Genomic DNA, 25,023 nt, shown 5'->3' with positions numbered 1-25,023 from the left:
GGACACCCAGATGTTGGGAGTCGTGACACTTCATGAACCCGGCAAGCAGCGCTGGCAGGCAGCTGGGAACAGCTTAATCACATCTGCCAAAAGCAGGATATGGGACACATTCAAAGCCCGGGAATTAGCACACTCAAATGTGATTGGATTGCCTCTGTTTGCAATGTCATAAGATGTGCTGGAAAGAGTCTGGAAACTTTTCACATAAATACTGAAACTCCCAGAACTCCATTTTTAACAAGGGATCCCCTTATAAACACGTAGTTTAAGCATGAACATAGCGTACATTATCAATCACTCAATACCATGTGTGGGCGTATGAGTGTGAGTGTGTCTGTGTGTGTGTGTGTGTGTGTGTGTGTGTGTGTGTGTGTGTGAGCGTGCGTGTGTGTGAGCGTGCATGTGTGTGTATGTGTGTGTGTGTGTGTGTGTGTGTGTGTGTGTGTGTGTGTGTGTGTGTGTGTGTGTGTGTGTGTGTGAGCGTGTGTGTGTGTGTGTGTGTGTGTGTGAGCGTGTGTGTGTGTGTGTGTGTGTGTGTGTGTGTGTGTGTGTGCTTGTGTGTGTGTGTGTGTGTGTGTGTGTGTGTGTGTGTGTCTGATGTGTGTGTGTGGCTGCACAGCGAGGGCAGTTACATCTCCACCAGCAGGACACATCAGCATCAGCACACTCACCTACAGCCTGCACTCTACAAACCACTGCTGTTCAATTATATATATAATTATCACAGAGAAAAAAAGACACCCTTAAACACCCTTTAGAAGATCCTGCAGTGTGAGATACACAAGGAAAATCAGCCACAAACGGAGAAGATGAGCCAATGAAACACCCAAAAATCAGCAACCAACTCCCAGGACAACTGGCAAAAACATCCCCCCACTGAGCTGCATCGCTGCACTGCAGACTGCAGAGACTCAAACTCGTCCACTGCTGCTAGCTGCTCTCACTCTCTCTTCTTACAGCCCTACAGCTAGCAAACACCTCCCCACCTGGTCCAAGTGTGAAAGCGCTGGCCTCAGATCAGTGCCTCAGATCAGAGCCTCAGTAAAGAGTGAGAGTGAGTGAGAATGGGCTGCACTGGGATCAGCAGCTCTGTGAACGCGGGTGAAGCCGCTGTGACACGTGATGAATGGCTGCAGAGCCGGCAGGCCTGGCTGTCTTTACTTTGGCAGCTGTCCTGAAAACCAAATATCCTCAAGGACTAATGTCCTCTCCGTCATCCAAAACAAGCAAGCTTTGATTCATGCACATCAGCTAACCCTGAAGCTGCTAAGTATAGCCTGAAAACAGGCACACACCGCAAGTGAAGCACGCACACACAGTAACATAACTGTGACATATCGAGAGCTAGCATCCGTGTCCATCCCTGCAGGCTTCCACACTGCACAGCAGGCTTTGTAACAAACTGTTATAGTTAGGCTCAAGAGAGCTCTTCCAGGGTGTAAATAAATGAACAACTCAGGCCGTAAATCCTGGGAGTGTCAGTGGCCCACAGTTTAGAGAACACAGTGTACACTGCTGTCCTCTGAGTGCCCCCGACCCCCCGGCACTGAGGGGCTGCCAATCCTGCCCGCTGTCAACACAGTGCCATGAGGTAAACACCACAGAGACACCAAAATGCCATCAGCCCGATGCCTGAACGAGTCTTATCGATAAAAAGCACAGGCGGAGTGCAGGGAGGGCAGGCGCTCGCTCTGTCTGTGTGTATGAAGACCTGCCAGCCCTAGTTCATGTGAGCGTTCACAATAACAGTGCTGTTGAAACAAATAGTGTCACAACATTCCAGGGGAGATAGTAATATTAAAATAAACCAAAATCTGATGTTACTCCCACTCTGAGCAGAGAGGATCCAGCTGGTCTGCAGCTCCTGTGACTGCGGGGAGCAGCATGGCCCGCGGGGAGCAGAGCTCGCAGCCATGACTGACCCCGTACCAAACAGCACAGTCTGCTGCACCCCGACAGGAACTGCACTCAGCATCAACAACCTCAACAGCCGAGAACCAATCACACATCTCAAACTCACAATGGCACAAATGGCCTCTGCTTTTAAAATCTTAACCTGATACAGCTTTGTTGATTGATCCTGAATAAATTCATACTCAAATTCAATTCAAATTCAAGTCATAACTGTACAGGAAGTGCTCCTACTGTGCACTACTGTATTTGATTAAAATAATAAACAGTCACATTAAAGTTTGGAAAAAATCTTCAGAGATACCAAGATGAACTATCGCCCTCATGTGGATTTTTACAGTATTACACTGATAGTTACTGAAAAAAAAATCCCCAAAGAAAAAATACTCAAGTCCTTGATAGGATGTATCCTTATCATGAGAATCTTTATAGTATCGTTTGAGCACTGAAAGGATTATAAATATACCAATACAGTAATGGTCTACTCCTGTTTCCAAATCCATGATAGCTATATACTCAGCATGTTACACATATATTCATGCATGAAATGTAATAGGCATGTATTTGTGTTCGCCATAACGTCAAACATTAACTTTAAAGCATTTGTAATCTGAAAAAGATATTACTTTAGAATTAAAAATGTCATGGCTGAGATACAAAAGACAAAAGCAATGAAGAGCACTTACCATCCAGAAGAGTGTCCCACTGGCGAAGTCTGCATACTGCTCTATGGTGGAGAGCACACTGAAGATCAGACACACCAGCACCATCAGAAACCTGCCAGAGACACAGACAGACCAAAGCCCTGCTCACACACTGAGAAACCTGCCAGAGACACAGACAGACCAAAGCCCTGCTCACACACTGAGAAACCTGCCAGAGACACAGACAGACCAAAGCCCTGCTCACACACTGCGTCTCACAGCGCTGGACATGGCTGAACTGGTTTCCCATTTGGCATTTTCATACATGCAGTTCATCACTCTCCCATCTATAGCTGTGCACAGGACCAGCACAGGGGCAGAGAGATTGTAAAGCACTGGTTTTCTTCCCTCAGTCTTCACTCCCTCATTCCAGGGGCACTGCAGTGCTGGTGTGAGAGGGCATGTAGGGCCATGCGAAATGCAAATATGCAATACCCAATGTAATGTAAGCAGGGATCTATAGGAAAGTGAAACCGCTGCAGACATTAACATACAGAGGAGAGCGTCTCTGTTATGCAATACGCTGAGCAGCAGACATGCTCCACAGGGATGTGAGTGCCATGAAATAGACAGTTCGGCTCTCTGAAGCGCTGGCAGTGCAGCACACACATCTGCATGCAGCAGAGATAAAGGAGGACTATACCTCCTGTGTGAAAGAGCGCTTACATCACGCTCCAGATGCCATCTGACCTCACCCCCACAGTCCAACACCCTACACCACAGGGTTTCCTCTGTCAGGAAAACAGGTTCAGAGTGAGATTGCTCTCAACACACAGGATTCATCTGTCCATGTTTACATTACTGCACCTTTCAACCATGGCTGTGCGATTTTACTGTCTGTGCCAATAGAAAACGCTGTACTATCCTGATACTGGCTATAGCTGCAGGTATAGGCCAAAGTAAAGCTCAACCTGCAGCTCCAGTGTCTTCTGGAACACATGGATCCCTTCATCTTTACACAGAGAGTTGATCATATTGATTACCTAAGGCGGCTGTGGGTGCTGCTGGTTGGCACAGAGAAGCAGCCATCAGAACTGTAGGGCAATGCAGCAGTAAAGAGCTGTCATTCTTTTATCGCTCCTAAAGGCTCTGCAGAGAGACACAGTCAGTCTTTACACTCATCGGTACAGAACGACTCCACTTAAACATTGCACTTTGCAGCAGTAGTTCTTATAAACACCTTTAAACAGGTTGGGTAATTAATATGCAGAAAATTGAAGGTAGTAAATTCAAAACAAAGTGTTTCCTCCATAAAACACAACTGTGCTGCATACATTTCTGAAAAGACAGCATATGGGACTTTAACTTAATGAAGGTTGTGACTTTAAGCAGAAACCATGACCTGAGATTTGCTAATGTTCCCAGTCAGAAAAAGTATACTGCTAGCAGACAAGCTTCAGCTGAATGTGAGGAAGGCACTTATGACTCACGCATAAAGATATGTAAATAAACTCATGTTAAGATATGTTGTGATTTTGCACTGATATAAGAGACCAAGTCACTGCTGTGTGGCTTCCAGATACACTTCCCTACACCAGTATGGTGCTGAACTTGGCTATCCAATGCCAGGAGGTGAATACCCCACAGGGACACCGTTTCTACATACCTTTTACACATTGTCTGTTCCATGAACCCGGCTCAGCTGGACTCTGGTGCACTGATACTGCTTTGGTGTGTTGCATTTTTTTTTGTCTGACCTCAGTTCATGCAGACATTACTAGTTCTGTATGCTTTTGAATAATATCCATGTTCCCCTGTTCATATTTTACTTTTCTAGGCAAAGCTAGCAGGATTATAAAAGATTACACAGTAAATTGGATATTTGTTAAAGCTAATTTAAAAACATATTGAAATGCTATACAAATGGTTTCACACTGAGGAAAGCGTGTCAGTGCTGCCGGACACACTGTGTGTGATACCTTAGTCTGCCAGCGCATCCACTGCGGTCCCTGCATCTGCAGTTTCTCTAACACACTGCGGTCCCTGCATCTGCAGTTTCTCTAACACACTGCGGTCCCTGCATCTGCAGTTTCTCTAACACACTGCGGTCCCTGCATCTGCAGTTTCTCTAACACACTGTGGGCTGTGTGACTGCAGTTTCTCTAACACACTGCGGTCCCTGCATCTGCAGTTTCTCTAACACACTGTGGGCTGTGTGGCTGCAGTTTCTCTAACACACTGTGGGCTGTGTGGCTGCAGTTTTTCTAACACACTGCGGTCCCTGCATCTGCAGTTTCTCTAACACACTGCGGTCCCTGCATCTGCAGTTTCTCTAACACACTGCAGTCCCTGCATCTGCAGTTTCTCTAACACACTGCGGTCCCTGCATCTGCAGTTTCTCTAACACACTGCGGTCCCTGCATCTGCAGTTTCTCTAACACACTGCGGTCCCTGCATCTGCAGTTTCTCTAACACACTGGGGGCTGTGTGACTGCAGTTTCTCTAACACACTGCGGTCCCTGCATCTGCAGTTTCTCTAACACACTGTGGGCTGTGTGGCTGCAGTTTCTCTAACACACTGTGGGCTGTGTGACTGCAGTTTTTCTAACACACTGCGGTCCCTGCATCTGCAGTTTCTCTAACACACTGCGGTCCCTGCATCTGCAGTTTCTCCAACACACTGCGGTCCCTGCATCTGCAGTTTCTCTAACACACTGCGGTCCCTGCATCTGCAGTTTCTCTAACACACTGTGGGCTGTGTGACTGCAGTTTCTCTAACACACTGCGGTCCCTGCATCTGCAGTTTCTCTAACACACTGTGGGCTGTGTGACTGCAGTTTCTCTAACACACTGCGGTCCCTGCATCTGCAGTTTCTCTAACACACTGTGGGCTGTGTGACTGCAGTTTCTCTAACACACTGCGGTCCCTGCATCTGCAGTTTCTCTAACACACTGTGGGCTGTGTGACTGCAGTTTCTCTAACACACTGCGGTCCCTGCATCTGCAGTTTCTCTAACACACTGGGGGCTGTGTGACTGCAGTGCTAATCTCTCTCTGAACACTACCAGATGTTCTTGTTCTCCCAGCATGTATAACAGGGATATCTACCCCTGAAGGGTACATTTTGCATTTACTCACGTTTGGATTAACGTATATTTGCCAAAAAAGATGAAACATTTTTGTAATCTCCAAATCCTTTTGTAAAATCCTAATGTTTGCTCTCCTGCAGAATGACAGCTAATGTTATTGTGCTTCAGATGTTTACCATCATTTTTTTCAACATCTGGAGAGGTGCTGAAAAAAATTACCAGGAACAGGCTTTCTGTAGTAAAAATAAATAAATAAATAAATCCTTTTTCATACGACAGAAGCCACCGCAGGCCTGGCTCGGATTTCCATCAACAGCGCGGGCTGTTTTAACAGGGTTTACACAAACCATAATCCAGCACTTTATACTAAAGCCATTATGAAACTGAATCTAACCCAGACTGTCACATACAAATCACCTCCAAACCATAGCTGCAGCCACTCTTTGCAGATCTGTGGCAAATACAAGCACAAAATACAGAAATAAATGGTGAGCCATTTCAAAAATAAAGATCATCATGGGCAGTGGACCCGTGATTGAGACACTAACGAGATAAAGAGTTTACTTTATTCCAGCCGCCCCTCTTGAACTCTGAAATCAGTATTTTGTTAATATAACTCAACACAAGATATAAGCCTAGTGTAAGCATCAAGAGTCGTTGAGTTCTTCATGAGCCAAACTCACAGATTAAGGAGGAGACAGCAAAACAATAATATAAACAACAATTATGTAAATGTATGTAAAGAACAGTTAAGCACCCGAAACATGGTGAAGAGTGGTAGTGGAATATTCTTATCACCTGAGACTGAGCCAGCACCACAGTGCCCTCTCTGTACCCCTCACCTGTGGCACTAGAACTCCACATCTTCACTGACCAATCAACCAATCACAAGCAGAACAGAATCTACAACCCCTTACCCCTTAGTGTACATCAATATATTCCTAGGATAAAACAGATTTTGTCGATATAATCTTTGAAATCAGATTTAATATAATCTGAGACTTCCCAGGTGTCACTCACCTGCTTGAATGTTTGACTGGCAGTTGGGATTTTTGATATGAACATGTGTATGGAGATCCAGCATCGCAGCAAAATCCAACTTTACATACCAGCTTGATGCTTTGCAAAAGTTCACCAACAATGGCCCCTAAAGCCGATGTTTATTAGAGTATTCCCCCATCAAAAGCCGCAAAAGCGTAACGTCCTGATGACTCCTTAATCTGACACCTCAGAAAGGACATCCCCGTTTAAGGATTTCACAGGGAAAGGCAAAGCGCTGGGGGCTGATTAAACCAAAGCAGCTGGTGCTTTATCCAGCATTACCTCCCACAGCAGAACACTCAGGTCTCTGCCAGACCCCAAACTCCTCTCCCCCTGTGGAAGGATCACCATTGCTCACAGAATGCAGCACAGGGGCCGGGGGGGAGAGCAGCTACGCCGTCCTGAGGGGTTTGGCAGTCATGTCATCAGTGTGATGCAGGCGCAGTGCTGAGGCTGTACTGCTGTAAGGCAGCAGCTGTGTGCTCCTGCCATGCTCAGCAGGGGAGAGCGTATCACACCTATCAAATCGCTGTGCAGAGCACCATCCAACAGCACACAGCCATCACAGGTGGGGACAGCACCTTTCCCTTCACCCATCTGCATCATTTCTGCTGTAACGCCCCACAACACCTTAAATCTGTCCTTAACCTAACTTTTAAATATGTCAAATATCAGTCATTCATTTTAAAACCCTTGTTGACATTGAAAAGCTCTTCATTTAATTTAATTACTAAGAAGTAATTTAAAATCTGTTTGTGTGAGGGTTAGATAACCTGAAATAGGTTATGAAACCACAAAGCCCAGAGGGCAGAGTTCCACCTCCCTCTCTCTGAATTGTAGGAAATTACAATGGCGTATCACATTAATTATTAAAACTTTATTGGTTAAACACATAAAAACAGACTCCAAATACTCTAAGCACTAGATACAGTCTACCCTTGGCATGCTAAAACAGCCTGTGTTTTATGTGTAATTTAAATGTATATCAAGTCTCCAGATTCATGCTAACAGCCAGGAGCAGAGCAATAAGCTGCACACTCAGTTTCAACACTTCAGTCCAATAAACACTTCATACTGCACAACAGCACATCAAGTTGCGAATCCAGTGACCATTCATAGCTCATGCATATGAGAGGGAGAATGCCCTAACCTGACATCAGGGCATTATGTTATAATATTTATGAAAATTAATATCATGATTATAATAATTATGAACAGAAAATTGATTTTTTGCTGCTGTAAGGCCAGATTCTTGCTTTTCATCTGACATACCTACAACACTGTCAGGTAAGGACCATGGCCCATGATGCATTTCTCCTTGCGTTCCACGTGTGCTTCCTGGAAACAGAGCGTGAATAGGAGGACTACAATCCAGAGGAGAAGCACTGTGACTCCCCCTGGGGTCCTCAGCAGGTCCACAGAACCGTTCAGCCAACCTCCCATCACATAACACGCAAACTGTTACTACAAAACATCAGATACAACAGGGGGCTGCCCACTGACCAGGTACAGCTTAGTTACTCTGTGCCAAAAACATTAAATTCCAGAACAATTACATCAAACTTACTACCACAAACCCCCCCACCCCCACCCCCCAAATAACCAAAACACAATTGCACTCGACCAATGTTTGGGATACAGGTTTCGGCAGTACTTACATGTAAGGATGCACACCTGCGACACAGTGAAGGATTGAAGCTGGAATAAAGCGCGTAGCCTGCAGGTATTTTCACGGAAGGCACAGCCACTGTGGGCCAAATGAAACGTTGCACAATGCAACATGTGGGGAGACACAAATGAGATCAGGATCTCTCAAGTGACCAAGTCCAAAAGCCACACGGGAACTTCTTTTGCAAAATCTGAAACAGGCAGCCAGCCTCGGACCCTTGGCCTGAAATGACCCTTAATACATTTCCCTGCTATTACTGCACTCCAGATAGATGAGAAATAATGCAGAGATTATAACACTTACGCTGGGCGCCCCGCTTTAGCTCCTTGCTTGTGCTGAGTAGCTCTGACAGCTCACTGCTCTCCACACAGGCACTTCCCTGCTTATCAGCTGATTCATTTCAGCTGTGAATGTAAAGACACTCCCTGGCTGCACACAGGCCTGGCTGGATTATGCCATGGTATCCTCTGAACTTCAGGGTGGATCCAGGCTTATCCCTGACCATTTGTGAAAAGTGATATTGCTTGCATAATTTAAGGTAAATGTAGATATGAATGCAGATGAATAAGAATGAGGTATTTTGTTGCTTGTACACAGATGTGCCGACAGCACTCTGAAACGGTACATTAGTGTCAGTGTCATGCTTGCATGGAACGCAGCCAGTGATGCCCCTGATTCACATTCAGCCATCAGGCCAGTCGCTGTGATACACAGCTTGGACACTGGCCCGTTTGTGCTCGAGATGGCAATATGATGTAGTGTGGGATAGACAGCTGAGTGTCTCAGGTTTCCCCTCTGTAGTTTGCTCTATTCCTGCATAAGATCTGACCTGTGACCTCGAATGAATGTGACCCTAACCGTGACCTTGCCTGTGATGCGGACAGTGAGGGATCCCCCTCTGAAGGGGCCATCAGAGATTCTGACTATCTGTCCCACTGAGGAGTCAGAGAGGAGTGAGGAGTCAGAGAGGAGTGAGGAGTCAGAGAGAGGGAGGAGTCAGAGAGGAGTGAGGAGTCAGAGAGGAGTGAGGGCACAGAGATGAGTGAGGAGTCAGAGAGAGGGAGGAGTCAGAGAGGAGTGAGGAGTCAGAGAGAGGGAGGAGTCAGAGATGAGTGAGGAGTCAGAGAGGAGTGAGGAGTCAGAGAGAGGGAGGAGTCAGAGAGGAGTGAGGAGTCAGAGAGGAGTGAGGGCACAGAGATGAGTGAGGAGTCAGAGAGAGGGAGGAGTCAGAGGGGAGTGAGGAGTCAGAGAGAGGGAGGAGTCAGAGAGGAGTGAAGAGTCAGAGAGAGGGAGGAGTCAGAGATGAGTGAGGAGTCAGGAGTCAGAGTACAAAAAGTAACAATCAGCCAAGCACTGTGCAACGTCCGTTACCACAAACCAGGCTAAAACCGTTTCTTTTCCAGTCAAGGACTTAATGGTGGCTTCGAGGGAAAAGGGCGCCAGGTTCACAAGTGCATACAGCTCTAACCCCCAGGCTACAGAATCTTTGAGCTCCTTATGGGATGCTACCTGTCCAGAGAAACAGCACCAGCATTTACCTGATATTAGATTTTAAAACTACAGGGTTAATCTGCAGCAATTACTGCACAAACACAAAATGAATGATATAGCAGCAAGACAATTCAGAGACAAGTCTATGAAATAATAAAAATGAGAGTTCTGTAACATATCAGAGTAATGTAAATGCACACATTAATAAATGAGCCTGTGAAGTCATACTGACAGATGTAAAATCCACCACTGTTTACCTGTCATAGCTTCACTATCCCTTGACCCAAGTATCAAAGTTGAACATTCTACGATACTGATTTTGTTTGTAAAAGCATTTGATTCTTATTATATGCAGCCATAGTAAAGTATATTGTTGACAGAATGTTAATTTGATGCTTGATGTTTGATGCATGGGTCCAGCTGATTTGTTGACTGTAGGTGAGCCAGGCTGAGGCGCACAGGGGTCAGGCTGAGAGGATCATGTGTACCTCCTTAAGGTCATCTTAGACACAGACGCTGATCTCTGCCACAAGCACCACTGCTATTGTTACTGAGCAGCAGCACGTATTCTTTACACAGGCTGCACTGAGCTGTAATTAACACCCCGGCCGCACGTCCTTGTCCCCACAAAGAGAAACACAGAGCCACAAAAAGCCTGCCGCAATAAACTCTTCAATCAATTACACATTAGCCATGCATAATTCACAAGCAGTTCTGCTGGACTTTTCAGAGGAACGAATGAAACAGATTATGAATAGGACTTCTGTGAAATTCATCTTGAACTAATTTTGTAGAATCTGGCCCATGAAGTATGTTGTGAGTGAAAATTAAACCAGGATCTCAAACATCAAGGCAAAATATCTTTTAAAACAGATATATTCAGTCTGACATATTAAAAGACATTCTGGTGGTTAGGTCTGTGTGGTCTATGTCCATCAGCCTAAATGAGTGAATATATTTACACTTCTGACCAAGTGCACATCCTAAGAGCAACTTCCCCAAACTCTTAAGCAATAGATGTTTCTGAAAAAAAAAGCCAACACGCTGCTCCTGTGTTTCCTTCCTGCAGGCAGCAGGGGGAGCTGTGGAGCACATCACCCAGACAGCATGTGCAGGGGACTCAACCCTCATATTCCTGCAAGGGTAAAAATGATCAAAGAGGCGCTACCTGTGTGTCCACACAGTGCAGCTCAGTGCCCCCTGTGCTGTGGACAGCATGACCCTGCACCACTGATCAGAAACATCTTAAGAGAAGCAGAGGCACAAGTTCCAGGCTCACTTACACTAGGAAATGGTAGAGGAAGCACTTCAGTCCCGCGGGCCTCTCCAGGAAGTTGTAGACATCCCCCTGCATGCTAGTCTTGGTGCGGTAGGGGTGCTGGAAGTGTTTGGGAGGGCGGGCGGAGCGCAGCTCGGAGGATGGCTGCCCGTCGATCTGCACGGCCGGGTCCTTTGTGTGGCCAAGCGGGCTGCGGGGAACGCCTGATCCATTATTCACCGCGGAGTCCTGTTCCAGTGAAACAGGAGAGTAGCGCGCGATGTCACCGGCCTCCTCCTGGCCCCGCTCCACACTGAGGCAGCGCTCCGCACCGAGACCGGCCCCCACACCGAGGCTGCGCTCCGCACCGAGGCCGCGCTCCGCACCGAGACCGGCCCCCACACCGAGACCAGCCCCCACACCGAGGCTGCGCTCCGCACCGAGACCGGCCCCCACACCGAGGCCGCACTCCACACCGAGACCGGCCCCCACACCGAGGCTGCGCTCCGCACCGAGACCGGCCCCCACACCGAGGCTGCGCTCCGCACCGAGACCGGCCCCCACACTGAGACCGCCCCCCGCATGGCCGTTGGGCCCTGGGGCCACGGGGCTGCTATGGTCGTCGTGGTCCCCCCTGTGGCCCTGGCACAGCAGGTACATGGGGCTCCCCCGCCCGTCGCCCATGCTGCAGAGCACCCTCCGCCTGGCCTGATGTGGGGTCAGTCGGGACAGGTGCAGCAGAGACCAAGTGTCCAGGAAGGCATGTGCAGGTGTGCAGCCCCCTCCGTAAGATCACCTGGAGAGAGAGACACTCACACACTGAGTACGGCTGCTGGAACACAGGCAAGGATACAGTGCATTCAGGAACGGATTAATAAACCACTGCCATGCCAAAAAGCACACATTACACTGTGAAATTAATGTGCTTACTCCACTGTATTCAGAAAGGGAAGCGTTTACAGAAAATCATTTCAGGACATCTAAACAGACCATTAACTTGTGAAATTATTCCATATTGCAGAAGAAATTCCGCATTAATGCCCACCAGTACAGACTTCCTGCTGGACTCTAATACCACAGGGAGGGACAGACAGAGGATTAATGTATGCATGTGGATTAGGAGAATTCTGGAGATGCATGCATGACTGAATTTATTACAATTTTCTCTCATCTAGACTGAAAAAATGTATGTTGTGGACTGTCAAATCAAACTGATTATTAAACAACAGTCAAAATTGAGAAATAATAGCTGAAATGATGTAGGTAACATATAATTGCCTCTTCCCTGAATATTAGTGTCACCTCTCATCACTACGTAAGCACAGAATGCACTCTGACAATAATCACCATTTATAAACTGACACATCTGAGTCCCCTGATAAACACTAACACAGACGTCCTGATAGAACAGCCAGTACACACCAGCGGTACTGTGCTGCTCCTAATGCTACTATGATACCAGTGATGACAGAGATACCTGCACACAATGTACCGTGTGCCAAGCAAGGAGCCATCCCACAGAAGAGGCAAAGAATGGATCTGTGTCACAAAACCAACAGTTTCTGTGTAACAAATTAATCTGTGCTTAAGGAACAAACACATAAGGCTTAACTGTAGAGTACATTTGAAAGCCTTTTTTAAAAAGCTTTAATGTCAGCTCCCATAAAGGAGTGCTTTCTTGTGGCGTGTAATAAAGCTGGCCATGCACACAGAAGAGCTCAAAATGCTAAAAAGTAGAACAGTTGCATTTTGTAGTTTTACAGGAGACTGGCCATCAGTGAGAGTGGTGACCCGCTCGCTCAGACCCAGCCTGTGTGTGAAGTGAATAGGCAAGGGAAACAGGACACAGCTCTCCCCCGTCCGCCCCTCAGCCCGGAGGACTGGGTCCCTCAGCAGCATCTGCACTGACTGAGCTCCTACAGTGTTTAATGCCAGCAGGACAAGCCTCCACCGCTGCACCTCTATCTCGACAGCACCCCTCAAACGCTGGTGCTTTGGTGCTTCGGTGCTTCCAGTTTCCAGCATCACTAATCTGCCTCTCACAGTGCTGTACTCTATCAATCACCCACACACTGTGCCTTCATGCAATAACTCTGCTTGTTAGGCTTGCATTGGATATACAGTAATCTAATGACTCAGCGGCGTATTGTATACTGGTTGCATTGTATTTATAATGTTGAACAGTTAGCTAGCGTTAGCCCTTCCTTGGAAAACTATTTACAGAGAATAAAGGCATGACATGACTATAAAGGGCTGCCTTAGCACTTCTGACAAAGATTAATGCAGACTTTACAGAAAGCACTCAATGGTTCCCTGACAGGAAAGTATTTGTTAATGTTGCTTATTCATGAAATGAAATAAAAATTATAATGACATTATAAGAAGTTATATGTCATATAAATACTGAGGTACAGTAGATTAAGATTACCGGCCGTGGCGGAAGCTTCTGGAAAGCACACACACGCTGCAACATTAATATTTCAGAGGTGTGATCAGTTTTAATGACGGTAAGGGAAATAATAAAAAGCTGTTTTACCGCTTCACAAGGTCGCGAGTTCGAGCCCACAGAACAAACGCTTCGTCCTCGCGGGCTCCGCGTCACTCACCCCGTCACCGGCAGCGTGGGCTCTTTCCGTGCATTAACCCCGTCACCGGCAGCGTGGGCTCTTTCCGTGCACTAACCCCGTCACCGGCAGCGTGGGCTCTTTCCGTGCACTAACCCCGTCACCGGCAGCGTGGGCTCTTTCCGTGCATTAACCCCGTCACCGGCAGCGTGGGCTCTTTCCGTGCATTAACCCCGTCACCGGCAGCGTGGGCTCTTTCCGTGCATTAACCCCGTCACCGGCAGCGTGGGAACGCCAGCGGCTCTCGGTGCTCTCCATCCTCCCGGCGGCGCTGCTCATTAGCCGAGCGCACCTGCGCTCATCAGGAGCGTGTGGCTCCCACTCATCACGCGTGTTCGGAGCCAGACAGACGGAAGATGTGCAGCACAGTGAGCCTCCGGGAGCGGGGCTGAGAAACACGGGCGCTGTTCTCACTGTATACGCACACAGGTAGTCACGAAGCATGATCCACCATGCTTTATTCCCAGTGCCTTCACCCATACTATTTGTAACATGCCGTTTATAAGTATTATGCTTTTACAGTGCAGTAAGTTGCCAAAATATTTTCACACTTCTAAAAGGCCACTGAGACGGAAAGAAAAATGAGTTTGGCGTTAGTTAGGTTTCATACCGAAAACATTAAACGGGGCATTCAATTTCAAAAATAAGCTCAGTACGTGTATGATAAAAAATCCTAAAATGATGCATTAAGCTGGTTCGACTGCTTCTACTGTAAAACAACCGGTTCGTTTGTACCATTAGAAATATAATTTTCCCACAAGTGGAAATCAATTAGATTAATTTCACGATGGCGTCTTAATTGTTTTTCCGTTCCTCGTTCAAGATTATTTTCGTCTCTTTTTTAAGTGACGAAGTTTGGTGTTCTACGTCGAGCACATTCTGCTAGCATATATTCTATTTAAATGTGAACACACTTGCAGCCAAGTAAAAAATAGGCTGTTTCTGACAAGCTACAACGTGAGATTGTTTAACAAAGATGGCATTTATCGTTAAATGCTCATGACATATCACAGCTTTTGTGAGGTCTGCGTTATTGTTCGTTGCACCGCAGCCTAACCTAAAAGTTTATTCTCAGTCATTTAAATCGATTTAATTAAATTTAGCTCCGTTTTGTAATCTGAATTTTGTAACACAAGAAAGCTATAATGTGAAACATTTAAGAGAAAGCTTTGGGGTTGCTTGCCACTTAATTTTTCAAATTGCCATCCTTGTTAATTAAACGTTTAATTGTACAGGTAGGTGTTCTTCCTGCTAGGCTCCTCCACCGGTGCCCGCTTTGTTAGCTGCAGGGTCGTCAGCCGGGGACCACTGCTCATAGACATTTCCTTTTCCCGGAGCATCTCCTAGTGGCGGGGCAGTGAACAGGGACGTCTCCCTGACACCCCCTGCAGCTAACCTTCTTCAGGAGTTGCTCGCTCCCCATGCCTTGTCCCGTCTTCTCAGCCAGAGCTCAAAGCTTGCCTTCTCCTCCTCCTCCGATACTTCCCTGGTTGCCTTATGCAGTCTGGTTCCCCCAGGTCCAGAAGGGACAGAAAGATGCTTCTGATGCCGTATTTATGTGAATTTCACCGCCACGGAACAGCCCATTTATGCCCTATAATTAATAAAAATGTGTAGTGAGACATTTTGTCTTCATTTTAAATCATGGGTACATTGCAATAAGGTAGCGGATTAATTGTAATGGAAAATGAAATACAGACTGTATTTCTTTTAAAATGGTAAAATTAGTTTCTTGTTTGTTCTAGGAAGTCAATCATGATGGTTTCTCCTAGGTGGCCACCAGGTGTTAAAGGCAGGCATTTAATGGCTTTCGTGCGTTGGTTGGGAGGGAAAGCGGACCAGTTCGAGTTCTAGCTGCACACAGCAATAAATTAGCAACAACTGAGGCAATGTCTGCACATTTGTTAATTTCTTCTGTAGTTTTCTGTTTGGGAGTAGTAAAATCATCATTTTGGCATTGTGCATTTTTGTCTGACAGCTCCATAGATATCCTACTGGGCATCTTCTTTTCATACTCTTCCATTTGCAGTTAACCTTGGAATTGAATAGATGAAATGAGAACATGCCGTTATCAGACAGGTGATGCCTGATATCGGAGGGTGATACACTCTTATCTGTGTGATCACTGCCTCGTATGAAGGTTAAATGAAGGTTAAATTAAAGTTAACAGCATAAACACATATCTTTGATTTATCATACCCAAAGCACAGGGGTGGGTAGGCATGGGTATTTTTTCATTCTGATGACGATTTTGATTTTGATTTTGGAGCTGAAATATGTGGCTGGACTTAAAGCTCCAGCCATCTGCTGCCCCGACACCATCACAGGGTTCCGACCCTAACGCAGGAATTATTTTTGCTATTAATCCCCTCGGATTAGACTGAGTAGTTGGGAGTGGGTGGATGAACTGGAAGATAAACTAGGGTACACAGGGAATCTGCAGTGTGGTCAGTGGCTGCAGTCCAGCAGGCTGGACCTCACAGCCCTGTCCTGCGCCAACCTCCATTCAGACACCCACTGCCTGCTGCATCCTCAGAGCTGCACACAGCGGCCATTCAGACACCCACTGCCTGCTGCATCCTCAGAGCTGCACACAGCGGCTCTAACAGATCTCCTGCGCTGTATGCAGCCACACACAGACATACACACGCACACACACTCACACACACACACACACGCACACGCACACGCACACGCACACACACACACACACACACGCACACACACACACACGCACGCGCACGCGCACACACACACACACACACACACACACACTCACTCACAAGCACACACACTCACACGCACACACACACGCACACACACTCACTCACAAGCACACACACTCACACTCACTCACAAGCACACACACTCACACACACACACACACAAACACTCACAAGCACAAACATACGCACATGCACACACACACACACACACACTCACAAGCACACACACTCACACACACACACACACAAACACTCACAAGCACACACACTCACACACACACACACACTCACAAGCACACACATTCACACACACACTCACAAGCACACACACTCACACACACACACACACACACTCACAAGCACACACACTCACACACACACACACACAAACACTTACAAGCACAAACATGCGCACATGCACACACACACACACACACACACACACACACACACACACACACACACACACACACATACACACGCACACACACTCACACACACACACACACACTCACTCACAAGCACACACACACACACACACACACACACACACACACACACACATACACACGCACACACACTCACACACACACACACACACACTCACTCACAAGCACACACACTCACACACACACACACACTCACTCACAAGCACACACAGAGCTTAAAACATTGCTGTAAATACATCTGTGTCCCACTAACTCCTGTGATTAAGCCAGGGAGTCTGACTCCAGGGTCACAGTTCTGCTCTCAGGAACGATCACTGGGAATGATCTTTATGCTGGACAGCAGTTTCTAGTGTTACTGTGTGTTACAGGTTAGCATGATGGCAGTATTGAGAGAAAAGTCCTCAGACCGTTGTCCAGAAGCCTCTTACTCACAATGCCAGCCTGTGAAAAGTAAGAGGGAACGTGCTTTCCCGACCAGGCCCAGTGCACTCCAGTGCCAGCTGGATTCGCCCGGCTCATTGTGTGCTAGTCCTGGATTCGCCCGGCTCATTGTGTGCTAGTCCTGGATTCGCCCGGCTCATTGTGTGCTAGTCCTGGATTCGCCCGGCTCATTGTGTGCCAGTCCTGGATTCGCCCGGCTCATTGTGTGCTAGTCCTGGATTCGCCCGGCTCATTGTGTGCTAGTCCTGGATTATAGTCCTGGATTCGCCCGGCTCATTGTGTGCCAGTCCTGGATTCGCCCGGCTCATTGTGTGCTAGTCCTGCTTCTTAGTCTCTACTCAGAAGGCTCTTTTCCTTCTGAGCACTGCATGAACTGGGTTTGATTTCCATGTTAATTGAAAAATGGTCTAGATTTGACATCTCTAAAAACAGAATGCACAGCGGGACCCCAGGACTAAGACTGAGAAAAGGGGGCTTGTAGTTACCCTAAATGTCAACATGATACTTTCGGTTGAACAATGACACGTTTTTTGTCCATTGCAGTGAAGTTGTCAAAGTGATTTCTTGACAATGATGTATTTTACCTGTAAAAACATGGGTTATGGAAGATGTTTAAAGATAAGTTCCGTTATCTTAACCTTACAGTAACACTCAACTACTACATTTAAGATCAGTAGTGAATCTAGGCTGTACTGAAATAGCAGAGGTGTACAGGGTAATGCAAATCAGAGTAGTGCTGTAACTGTGTCACACTCAGGGCAGCAACAGCTTTCCCTCATGGATTTGGATCTGCTAGATCACACACAATGCAATGAGTGTTTTATTTTCTGAAGCAGATCAGGTTGAACAAATCATCTAAAGGTATTTTTAAAGTAATCTGATTTGGGGAATGCATTAGTGATGACAGACTCATGCGATCTGTGCACCAGAACACCAGCCCTGCATCTGGTGCATTTGATAATGTGTCAGTGATTGTGATTTGGTGAAAAGTGTATCTTACATCCAGAGATGCTTTGTTGAGCTCGGCACTCTGCAGGTTCACCACTCTTTGCACCAGACCTGCCTGAATGCATGTTGACCGGTGAGCTGGGTGCAGGTGTTACTGAACTGTATGTCTCTCCATGAGCTGTGCCCAGCTGGAGTATGTAAAAAGACAGAGTTTTTGTTACATTTCTATGCCACCATGAATATTTCAGTGGGGCGTCAGTCAATATTATTGTCCTGCTCCCATATGAGAGTTAAGCTGGAGCTCCTGTGACGCCTGTCACTCTTTCCATGAGCGGGGTCACCCTCCTTTCTCCGCGCCCCGGGGGGCGCTGCATTGTTTAAGATCAGCCTGATGGCAGATTGCCTTTCCTCCTCACCTGCCAGAGCGTCTCTGTAATGACAGCAGCTGAATAACTGTCATAATGAGCGATGCAACCCTGTAAAGAGCTCAGCACTGCTCTCAGCACTGTCTCTACAGCACTGTCTCTCAGCACTGCTCTCAGCACTGTCTCTACAGCACTGTCTCTCAGCACTGCTCTCAGCACTGTCTCTACAGCACTGTCTCTCAGCACTGCTCTCAGCACTGTCTCTACAGCACTGTCTCTCAGCACTGCTCTCAGCACTGTCTCTACAGCACTGTCTCTCAGCACTGTCTCTCAGCACTGTCTCTCAGCACTGCTCTCAGCACTGTCTCTACAGCACTGTCTCTCAGCACTGCTCTCAGCACTGTCTCTCAGCACTGTCTCTACAGCACTGTCTCTACAGCACTGCTCTCAGCACTGTCTCTACAGCACTGTCTCTACAGCACTGCTCTCAGCACTGTCTCTACAGCACTGTCTCTACAGCACTGCTCTCAGCACTGTCTCTACAGCACTGTCTCTCAGCACTGCTCTCAGCACTGTCTCTCAGCACTGCTCTCAGCACTGTCTCTACAGCACTGTCTCTCAGCACTGCTCTCAGCACTGTCTCTCAGCACTGCTCTCAGCACTGTCTCTACAGCACTGTCTCTCAGCACTGCTCTCAGCACTGTCTCTCAGCACTGTCTCTCAGCACTGCTCTCAGCACTGCTCTCAGCACTGTCTCTCAGCACTGCTCTCAGCACTGTCTCTACAGCACTGTCTCTCAGCACTGTCTCTCAGCACTGCTCTCAGCACTGTCCTCTCAGCACTGCTCTCAGCACTGCTCTCAGCACTGTCTCTCAGCACTGCTCTCAGCACTGTCTCTACAGCACTGTCTCTACAGCACTGTCTCTCAGCACTGCTCTCAGCACTGTCTCTCAGCACTGCTCTCAGCACTGTCTCTCAGCACTGCTCTCAGCACTGCTCTCAGCACTGTCTCTCAGCACTGTCTCTACAGCACTGTCTCTCAGCACTGCTCTCAGCACTGTCTCTACAGCACTGTCTCTCAGCACTGCTCTCAGCACTGTCTCTACAGCACTGTCTCTCAGCACTCTCTCAGCACTGTCTCTACAGCACTGTCTCTCAGCACTGTCTCTACAGCACTGTCTCTACAGCACTGTCTCTCAGCACTGCTCTCAGCACTGTCTCTCAGCACTGCTCTCAGCACTGTCTCTACAGCACTGTCTCTCAGCACTGCTCTCAGCACTGTCTCTCAGCACTGTCTCTCAGCACTGCTCTCAGCACTGCTCTCAGCACTGTCTCTCAGCACTGCTCTCAGCACTGTCTCTACAGCACTGTCTCTACAGCACTGTCTCTCAGCACTGCTCTCAGCACTGTCTCTCAGCACTGCTCTCAGCACTGTCTCTCAGCACTGCTCTCAGCACTGCTCTCAGCACTGTCTCTCAGCACTGTCTCTACAGCACTGTCTCTCAGCACTGCTCTCAGCACTGTCTCTACAGCACTGTCTCTCAGCACTGCTCTCAGCACTGTCTCTACAGCACTGTCTCTCAGCACTCTCTCAGCACTGTCTCTACAGCACTGTCTCTACAGCACTGTCTCTCAGCACTGCTCTCAGCACTGCTCTCAGCACTGTCTCTACAGCACTGTCTCTACAGCACTGTCTCTCAGCACTGTCTCTACAGCACTGTCTCTCAGCACTGTCTCTCAGCACTGTCTCTACAGCACTGTCTCTACAGCACTGCTCTCAGCACTGTCTCTCAGCACTGTCTCTCAGCACTGTCTCTCAGCACTGTCAGCACTGCTCTCAGCACTGTCTCTACAGCACTGTCTCTCAGCACTGTCTCTCAGCACTGTCTCTCAGCACTGTCTCTACAGCACTGTCTCTCAGCACTGCTCTCAGCACTGTCTCTCAGCACTGCTCTCAGCACTGCTCTCAGCACTGTCTCTCAGCACTGTCTCTACAGCACTGCTCTCAGCACTGCTCTCAGCACTGTCTCTACAGCACTGTCTCTACAGCACTGTCTCTCAGCACTGTCTCTACAGCACTGTCTCTCAGCACTGCTCTCAGCACTGTCTCTACAGCACTGTCTCTCAGCACTGTCTCTACAGCACTGCTCTCAGCACTGTCTCTACAGCACTGTCTCTCAGCACTGTCAGCACTGCTCTCAGCACTGTCTCTACAGCACTGTCTCTCAGCACTGTCTCTACAGCACTGTCTCTACAGCACTGTCTCTCAGCACTGTCTCTACAGCACTGTCTCTCAGCACTGCTCTCAGCACTGTCTCTCAGCACTGTCTCTCAGCACTGTCTCTCAGCACTGTCTCTCAGCACTGTCTCTACAGCACTGTCTCTCAGCACTGTCTCTACAGCACTGTCTCTACAGCACTGTCTCTCAGCACTGTCTCTCAGCACTGTCTCTCAGCACTGCTCTCAGCACTGTCTCTACAGCACTGTCTCTCAGCACTGCTCTCAGCACTGTCTCTCAGCACTGTCAGCACTGCTCTCAGCACTGTCTCTACAGCACTGTCTCTACAGCACTGTCTCTACAGCACTGTCTCTCAGCACTGCTCTCAGCACTGTCTCTACAGCACTGTCTCTACAGCACTGCTCTCAGCACTGTCTCTCAGCACTGTCTCTCAGCACTGCTCTCAGCACTGTCTCTACAGCACTGTCTCTCAGCACTGTCAGCACTGCTCTCAGCACTGTCTCTACAGCACTGTCTCTCAGCACTGTCTCTACAGCACTGTCTCTACAGCACTGCTCTCAGCACTGCTCTCAGCACTGTCTCTCAGCACTGTCTCTACAGCACTGTCTCTACAGCACTGCTCTCAGCACTGTCTCTCAGCACTGTCTCTCAGCACTGTCTCTCAGCACTGTCAGCACTGCTCTCAGCACTGTCTCTACAGCACTGTCTCTCAGCACTGTCTCTACAGCACTGTCTCTACAGCACTGCTCTCAGCACTGTCTCTCAGCACTGTCAGCACTGCTCTCAGCACTGTCTCTCAGCACTGTCTCTACAGCACTGTCTCTACAGCACTGCTCTCAGCACTGTCTCTCAGCACTGTCTCTACAGCACTGTCTCTCAGCACTGTCTCTCAGCACTGCTCTCAGCACTGCTCTCAGCACTGTCTCTCAGCACTGTCTCTACAGCACTGTCTCTCAGCACTGCTCTCAGCACTGCTCTCAGCACTGTCTCTCAGCACTGCTCTCAGCACTGTCTCTACAGCACTGTCTCTCAGCACTGCTCTCAGCACTGCTCTCAGCACTGTCTCTCAGCACTGCTCTCAGCACTGCTCTCAGCACTGTCTCTCAGCACTGTCTCTACAGCACTGTCTCTCAGCACTGCTCTCAGCACTGTCTCTCAGCACTGTCTCTACAGCACTGTCTCTCAGCACTGCTCTCAGCACTGCTCTCAGCACTGTCTCTCAGCACTGCTCTCAGCACTGCTCTCAGCACTGTCTCTCAGCACTGTCTCTACAGCACTGTCTCTCAGCACTGTCTCTACAGCACTGTCTCTACAGCACTGCTCTCAGCACTGTCTCTCAGCACTGTCTCTACAGCACTGCTCTCAGCACTGTCTCTACAGCACTGTCTCTCAGCACTGTCTCTCAGCACTGTCTCTACAGCACTGTCTCTACAGCACTGTCTCTCAGCACTGCTCTCAGCACTGTCTCTACAGCACTGTCTCTCAGCACTCTCTCAGCACTGTCTCTACAGCACTGTCTCTACAGCACTGTCTCTCAGCACTGCTCTCAGCACTGTCTCTACAGCACTGTCTCTCAGCACTGTCTCTACAGCACTGCTCTCAGCACTGTCTCTCAGCACTGTCTCTACAGCACTGTCTCTCAGCACTGTCTCTCAGCACTGTCTCTCAGCACTGTCTCTACAGCACTGTCTCTACAGCACTGTCTCTCAGCACTGCTCTCAGCACTGTCTCTACAGCACTGTCTCTCAGCACTGCTCTCAGCACTGTCTCTACAGCACTGTCTCTCAGCACTCTCTCAGCACTGTCTCTACAGCACTGTCTCTACAGCACTGTCTCTCAGCACTGCTCTCAGCACTGCTCTCAGCACTGTCTCTACAGCACTGTCTCTCAGCACTGTCTCTACAGCACTGTCTCTCAGCACTGTCTCTCAGCACTGTCTCTACAGCACTGTCTCTACAGCACTGCTCTCAGCACTGTCTCTCAGCACTGTCTCTCAGCACTGTCTCTCAGCACTGTCAGCACTGCTCTCAGCACTGTCTCTACAGCACTGTCTCTCAGCACTGTCTCTCAGCACTGTCTCTACAGCACTGTCTCTCAGCACTGCTCTCAGCACTGTCTCTCAGCACTGTCTCTCAGCACTGTCTCTCAGCACTGTCAGCACTGCTCTCAGCACTGTCTCTACAGCACTGTCTCTCAGCACTGTCTCTCAGCACTGCTCTCAGCACTGTCTCTCAGCACTGTCTCTACAGCACTGTCTCTACAGCACTGTCTCTACAGCACTGTCTCTCAGCACTGCTCTCAGCACTGCTCTCAGCACTGTCTCTACAGCACTGTCTCTACAGCACTGCTCTCAGCACTGTCTCTCAGCACTGCTCTCAGCACTGCTCTCAGCACTGTCTCTACAGCACTGTCTCTACAGCACTGCTCTCAGCACTGTCTCTCAGCACTGCTCTCAGCACTGCTCTCAGCACTGTCTCTACAGCACTGTCTCTACAGCACTGTCTCTACAGCACTGTCTCTCAGCACTGTCTCTCAGCACTGCTCTCAGCACTGCTCTCAGCACTGTCTCTACAGCACTGTCTCTACAGCACTGTCTCTCAGCACTGCTCTCAGCACTGTCTCTCAGCACTGTCTCTACAGCACTGTCTCTACAGCACTGTCTCTACAGCACTGCTCTCAGCACTGTCTCTACAGCACTGTCTCTACAGCACTGCTCTCAGCACTGCTCTCAGCACTGTCTCTACAGCACTGTCTCTACAGCACTGTCTCTACAGCACTGTCTCTCAGCACTGTCTCTCAGCACTGCTCTCAGCACTGCTTTCTGCAGCAGCTGTGTGCCTTGCTGCTCAGACGTACGGAGATCGATGAAAATTCCGGTGAAACGGCAAATCCAGCAGTTTTTATAGAGAGAAGTGGGAGAAAAGCACTGTGTTCTCTATGTTGCACACTAAACTGAGGATATGTAACAATCATTGCGTGAAAATCCCAATCAAGAGAATCAAATTAGCTTAACTGCTCAGAGATCAACATTTCCAGTTAATTCAAAATTAAATCTCTTGAAAAACAGAGCGAAAGAAATTTCTGGCGACCTCTTGTGGTTAAAGAAGCTCAGAACACTCCGACTTAAAATTGTGTGGTTGATCCGTTATGTTAGACAAAATACGAGAGTACCAACGTAATTGTAAATCGCTTTTAATAATATATCGTGATCCCAGACAAAAATCACACATGAACTCTGAGGTAGACCTTTGGCACTATTATTTATTATCTGAAATTTAGCTAAATGCTTTCAAGCTCTAGGTCTACAAGAACACACACAGGTCCATTCCATTTAAAAATGTTCATTTTGTTTAATTAAAACACAACTGTGATACACATTTTTCATTTGTTGTCATTTTTTATTTACTTAATACAGTTTCATTCCTTCTCAGATCAAGTTTAAGACAAATGTAGTGGTCTTTCAAAGTTACTCACAACAAACACACACTTTCCCAACATTGCTGTAAGTCTTCCTTCCTGTTTCAGTCTCTTGCATGTGCTTTGGCTGCAGTGCTGGCAGGCTGTTCCTTTCAGAGAAGCTTCTCTCTCACTTCATTCATTCTGCAGAATTCCCTTTCTCTCACTCATCTTCCACCCTTCCATTCATCCCTCTAAACTTCTAAAGTCCGTGCATCCTCCAATCACAGTGCCAGCTCCCTGCCAACAAGCTAGTCTGTTCACAATTTGTAAAACACCCTGATAATTAAAAAAACATGAGAACTACAATATATATTTTGCTTTCATCTGAAGTAGACAAAAGAAGTAATAAAGCTTATCTAAAAGAATATAAATTAAATAATAGCCTCCTGTTTTAAAAGAAGTTGTACTATGTTCAAATGGAATAATTCACATAAAAAGCTAAACAGACAAACACACACAATACACAAACCCTGGTTTGGCTACGGCTCTTATTGGTCCACAGGAGCGTCCGGTTTGGACAGCGGACAGCAGGGTGAGGAGCAGTGGGGAGGGTAAGGCACTGCAGCTGCTGCTCCTGAGAGGAACAAGGCCGTGCCTCTGAACAGGGACTCCCTGTTCAGAGCTGCAGTCTCCATCACTGCTGCGTTCTCCCAGCTGCTCTCTGCCATC

General features: G+C 47.8%; 1 protein-coding gene across 1 annotated transcript in view; it reads right to left on the bottom strand.

The window, feature by feature from the left end:
* The window catches only part of LOC118771625 (potassium voltage-gated channel subfamily KQT member 1-like), a 134,692-nt gene extending 122,905 nt beyond the window's left edge, over nt 1–11,787 (bottom strand). Inside the window, exons 1-2 of the mRNA XM_036519612.1 lie at nt 11,129–11,787; nt 2,598–2,688 (exon numbers count right to left, since the gene is read on the bottom strand). Coding sequence (XP_036375505.1) covers nt 2,598–2,688; nt 11,129–11,787 — 750 coding nt within the window. The remainder of the gene's footprint in view (nt 1–2,597; nt 2,689–11,128) is intronic.
* Nucleotides 11,788–25,023: the final 13,236 nt, after the last annotated feature.

Source organism: Megalops cyprinoides, chromosome 25 (genome assembly GCF_013368585.1).
Source record: "Megalops cyprinoides isolate fMegCyp1 chromosome 25, fMegCyp1.pri, whole genome shotgun sequence".
In the NCBI taxonomy this organism is placed as follows: domain Eukaryota; kingdom Metazoa; phylum Chordata; class Actinopteri; order Elopiformes; family Megalopidae; genus Megalops; species Megalops cyprinoides.
Note: the sequence above shows the minus strand (reverse complement) of the source record. Positions and strands in the feature narration are given on the sequence as shown.